Below are 5,844 nucleotides of genomic sequence, written 5' to 3' on the forward strand. Positions count from 1 at the left end.
AGAGGGAGAGGAAGAGGGAGAGAGGGAGAGGGAGAGAGAGAGAGACAGAGAGAGATGCATCTAATGTATTTCAATTTTTCCCATAATTAGAAAAGAACAACTTAGGTGAAAGCTTTTTAAATAATCATAGAGAATGACATCGTTAGGCTTTGTGTTTCCACCCAAATCTCATCTTGAATTATAATCTCCATAATCCCCACGTGTCAAGGGAGAGACTAGGTAGAGGTAATTGAATCATAGTGGCAGTTTTTCCCATGCTGTTCTCGTGATAGTGAGTGAGTTCTCACGAGATCTTATGGTTTTATAAGGGGCTCTTCCTGCTTCGTCCGGCCTTTCTCCTTCCTGCCGCCTTGTGAAGAAGGCTGCCTTGCTTCCCCTTTGCCTTCTGCCATGATTGTAAGTTTCCTGAGGCCTTCTGAGCCATGCTGAACTGTGAGTCAATTAAACCTCTTTCCTTTATAAATTATCCAGTCTTAGGAAGTTCTTTACAGCAGTATGAAAATGGACTAATACAGAGAACATAAGTTTTCTGAAGGTACCTGTAATCATGCTGGATGTAATTAATGGCAAAATGATGAGTTTCAGCATCCGCATTAGAATTTCTCCAGGAAAAGCAAAGTAGAATTTCTCCAGAGTTGAGAGATTGCTGTGTTCTCGAACCAAGACTCCTGTGATAATGCCTAAGGAAAACAAGAGTTGGAAAGAAGGAAGAGGAACATTATTGAGTTCTCCTGTATCCATGTCTATGGAAAAATACCCCCAAATGCACATTTTAATGGGAAGAAAAATAGTTTAGATCATTTCCCACGAGTCTATAAAATCTAGACTGAAGTTAATATTTTAAAAGATAGCGAACAGAAAGTACACATTATTCTGTAAGTCTATAAAAAGTATTCTACACATGAAAGCTTTGTTGTCTTTTCTTCCCCATCAATTATACTTATTATAATGACAAAATATTAAAGAACACTGTGAGAAAAATAAATCATAGTCAATCCAATATAGCTCTTTTGCTTTCACATACCACCTTTGTCTACCTGCAGAGATATTTGACATATTTTATTATTTTTATTAAAACAGGGTCTCTCTGTCACCCAGGCTAGAGTGCAGTGGTGCCATCTCAGCTCACTGCAGCCTCGACCTTCCAGGTTCAGTCAATCCTGCCACCTCAACCTCCCGAGTAGCTAGGACTATATGCACACCACCACATCCAGCTAATTTTTTTTGGAGAAATAGGGTATCATCAGGTTTCCCAGGCTGGTCTCGAACTCTTGGCCTCAAGCGATCTGCCCACCTCAACTTCCCAAAGTACTGGGATTACAGGTGTGAACCACCATGCTTGGCTATTTTACATATTTTATATTTACATATCAGTTTGTATTTTTCTCATATTTTTATTATAAGTACATTTTGTAGCATATTTGTATAATCTTTCCTGTTTATGCGACTTTTATAATTTTAATAGGAATATAATATCCTATTGATTTACCATATTATCAAATGACTGTTATCTAATGTTTTGTACTCTTTTCAGTTATTTCTATATAATGATATGTTCAGGTTTATCTGATTAAAAGGCTTTTTACAAAGTTTCTGATCTTGAGTACCTTGTACATGAAGTCTTATAATTATGTGAGTATAGGGACATGTTCACTATTAAGAAATGTTACCATTCTCTGAAAGCTTTTCCTTAACAAGATGCCCATATTGAAATCCTTCAGTTGTATGGATAACACAATTTAATGATGACTTTGATAACTAAAAATCACAAATTTTTATTTCTTCTTTATTCTCTTCCAAGTATTTCTAATAACATCTAACTGCTTTACGCTTTCCTTCTCCCAATACACACACTCTTATTTTAAGGCAAAAAAGGAAATGGCATGACTTTTGCATCTTTTTTCCTTCATCAGCCTCTGTTAGATGTCATGATACTTGGAAGTAAAATGACTAAATGGTAGAAAGATTCAAGGAGGATATCACTGGATATGTGAATCTACAAACTCAAGCTATTAGTTTGTGAATACCGAGACTTATTTGGGCACAATTAAAAACTCTAGGGCAATGAAAGAATATGTGAATTATAATCAGTACTAGAATTTTCATTTAAATTCAGGCATCCTTCCCATGCCCACTAGTAGACCAAATAGATGAACCTCACAAGATGCATTTTGTTTATTAACCTTATCCTTAGCTTAATTTTATTTCCCTAAATATTCTACCTTTGCCTTGATTTCTATTTTGTGCATACACTACTGGATGCATTTCTGGTGATTCAGTAGTGTTTACACACTACTGCATTGTGAATACACAATTTTAAATCATTATTGGAACAAACACATACACATACACACATAAACATTTCCCAAATTGTAGCTAAGACAAAGATGAAACAAAACCCTATTATCAATGCTATTTGGGTTCTATTTTACAACCGTAGTGTTAGAGACTCTTGAATGGATAAGAATACCAAGAATTCAAAATATTTTAAGTAAATTTAAAAAGCATGATGTGCTCACTTCCTGCTTTATAAACTGCCTGTGTTCAGCTGTTCTATATAAACATACCCGTATTATGCCCTAATACTCTGTAATTCCCAGGACTTTAAAAAACAAACAAACATTCTCATACTATTCAGGTTGCTTCAAGTAAATTTTTGGCTTGTATGTCAAAGAAAGCTCAGTATGTAAAAAATAAAGATGTATCTGTGCTCAAAAACTAGCCACACAAGGACTCTGTTGAATAGCAAAAGAAGCCCATGTGCCCCAATCTCAGGGCTTATATTACTAATGATTAACGGTGCCTCTAATTATCTCTATGCTAAATTAATGTAGGGTCATTAGAAAGATATGCACTTGCTATTTTTCAGCCTTTAGCCAGATACAGGATTTTCTTAAAGGGAGAAATAAAAGAGCTGACAGGTATAGTAGCTTGAAAGCAATAAAAGGCGACATGCATGCCAAGCGGGTTACTGTATTTGGCAATTACAACTTTCTAGTTTTTTTCAAGCTTGTTCTTGAAATTGAGTGCCACAAATTGTACTCCAATATTTCTATTTTCCTTCCTGCCTGCCTCCCTCCCTCTCTCCGTGTCTCCCTCCCTCCCTTCCTCCCTTCCTTCCTTCCTTCCTTCCTTCCTTCCTTCCTTCTTTCCTTCCTTCTTTTTTTCTCTCTCTCTCTCACCCCTTTCTCTCTTTCTTTCTTTCTAAAAAGAAGAATAGAAATACCAATCTAGTGCTGGAAATGAAGTTGGGATATTCAGAGATGTCACCCTGAGACTCTCAAATACAAGCAATGGCTAGGGAGAGGCCGGGTGCGGTGGCTCACACCTGGAATCCCAGCGCTTTGGGAGGCCAAGGCGGGCAGATCACGAGGTCAGGAGATCGAGACCATCCTGGTTAACATGGTGAAACCCCGCCTCAACTAAAAATACAAAAAGTTAGCCGGACACTGTGGCAGGCGCCTGTAGTCCTGGCTACTCAGGAGGCTGAGGCAGGAGAGTGGCATGAACCCAGGAGGCAGAGCTTGCAGTGAGCTGAGATCGCGCCACTGCACTCCAGAATGGGCGACAGAGAGAGACTCCGTCTCCAAAAAAAAAAAAAAGAAAAGAAATAAATGGCTAGTGAATGACCTCACCCAGGAGTTATGCCTTGTAAATTGGTGTGCTTTATCTTGGTCTCAAGCAGTTTAGAAACAGTAGATTCAGGATGAGGAAAATCACCAGAAGATTTTCCAGGTCCCAAGAAGTAGTCAGGGTCTCACAGGGCATAACCTTTCTTTACCCATTAACAGAGTCAGAACCTTGGGCTGGATTAAGGATTATGGAGAGGTCCCCAAAGCCAAAGGCTGCTAAGAAGAACTGCCCTTCTGGGAGTATGCAGGCCAGGCCCACCTGGTAAGGCTACTCCCAGAACTAAGAAAGGTAGAGATTATGAAAATAAATAATTCAAAATCTCAGCTGTTGAAACTTTATTTTGAGCCTTAAGGGAATGTGATTATGGAACCTGAGTCACATAAATAGGCAGTTGTAACCTTTGTTTCTCTGATTATAGATTAGCCTTTTCCTTAACTACATTGTTTGGTAAGATGTTGTAAATGACTAAAGGGTGCCAGGGAAGACCCTTTCTCTCTAAGTGTGGATCTTCATTATAGATTAGCCTCCCTCTTTCCTCTTTCACACGAAGTCTTCATAGTTAGCACACTATATAGTATGGAATGTTAAATACTTGCTTTTAAATTGGAAAGGAAATGAAAACAAGCTGTATGGAAAAGAAAACAAATTGAATTTTTGTCACTCATAAACCAGCCTTGTGTAGAAAATACTATAATCCTACTAAACTTCTTTGTTTGCTGTATAGAAACAAGTACTTAACTTTTAACTTCGAAGCACTGACCCCATTTCTCTGGAGTCCATGTTTCTTGGATGGCCACTACCAGCTTTTTGCTTGAATAAACTCTTTAAAACTGGATTCTGATCCTTTTGATTATTTCAGGTTGACAAGATCAACAATTTCCCTGAACAGTGTAGCAGGAAGGACTTCAGCAGGGCCAACAAGGAATTCCCAAAGGTAAACTAAGTACCTGGACCCCCAAAGCCTCAGCAATGGACACAGGACACCATTCTTGGGCTTCCTTCCCACCACAGGCAAGGTGATTTCAAGCAGATGCTTGGGAAGCTTGGGAAAGTCACTGGTATTAGGCAAGCAGGCTCAAGCCTGGTTCCACCAATTGTGAGGTGTGGAACCTGGGCCATAACTTTAACTTCTCCTATTTTCAAGGGTTAGATTAGCTGCCTTCAGAAGTCCCTTCTAATGCCTCTAATCACCTCTGAGCCTTGATATCCTCAACTTTAAAATGAGATCACATTATCTCATTTCCAAGAAAGCTGCCTGTGCTTTTGAAGCAGGAAATTTCCCAGATACCTTTGCAGGTGGGAACTGGAGTGTATGGATGCTGGATCTAGCTGACCACTTTGGCACTGGCAGGGGCAAACTCCACTCACTTGGACCCATTGCACTTCATCCCTTGCAGAAGGGAGTCCACAGGTGAGCAGGCGCGGGAGCTGGGAGTGAGGACTTCTGGGCATCAGCCCAAGCGAACTGTGTGTGGAGTCCTGAGGCAGTGTCCAGTGAGTGCCCACTATGCCTGAAGCCCCAGAGAGCATGTGTTTTAGTCAGCACTCTTTTAGCTTTTGCCATCCACAGACGGCTTAAGTGTTAACAGTTCAGTGAGCCCTCTGCCTTTTCGCGTGAGACGGTTGCTCTCTACCGAGAGCAGACGGTCAGTGTGATAGCCTTTAGCATCCTCACCCATGGCACCCAAGCTCTTGTTTCGTGTCCCAGAATAATCAGGTCACATGAACGAATTAAAGGGTGGTGAATATGGAGGATTTTATTGCTGATGAATGTGGCTTTTGATGGAGGGGAGCTGAAAAGGGAATGGAGCAGGATAATCTTCTCCCAGAGTCTGGCCATCCCTGGCCAACGTCCAGCTGCTTCTCCTCTTCTCCTCTCTCTGCTGCTGGAGCCTGGGGTTTTTATGGGCACAGGATGGGTGGCAGGGGGGCTGTGGGTGGTTTTGGAAAAGGCAACATTTGAGTGGGAAAACAAGAATGCATGTTCTCACTTTGGGCCATGGATCCAGGCTTCAGAGTGAGGCCTTTGCTGGGGACTGCCCTCTTCTGCCCAGAATTTCCCTGCCTCCTGTCCCTATCACTTTCTCCAGCTTTTATGCTAAATATAAGTAAGCTGGTAAGGCCAGGTACAGTGGCTCATGCCTGTAATCCCAGCACTTTGGGAGGCCAAGGCAGGTGGATCATGAGGTCAGGAGTTCAAGACCATCCTGG

The 5,844-nt window shown here is 40.9% G+C and overlaps 1 protein-coding gene across 1 annotated transcript in view; it reads right to left on the reverse strand.

The window, feature by feature from the left end:
- Window positions 1-5,844, reverse strand: part of SLC1A1 (solute carrier family 1 (neuronal/epithelial high affinity glutamate transporter, system Xag), member 1) — a 98,185-nt gene that overhangs the window by 42,291 nt on the left and 50,050 nt on the right. The window contains exon 2 of the mRNA XM_011937346.1: window positions 540-680. Within this exon, the coding sequence (XP_011792736.1) occupies window positions 540-680 (141 nt within the window). The remainder of the gene's footprint in view (window positions 1-539; window positions 681-5,844) is intronic.

The sequence above is a fragment of the Colobus angolensis genome, unplaced genomic scaffold (assembly GCF_000951035.1).
Source record: "Colobus angolensis palliatus isolate OR3802 unplaced genomic scaffold, Cang.pa_1.0 Scaffold162, whole genome shotgun sequence".
NCBI classification, from domain to species: domain Eukaryota; kingdom Metazoa; phylum Chordata; class Mammalia; order Primates; family Cercopithecidae; genus Colobus; species Colobus angolensis.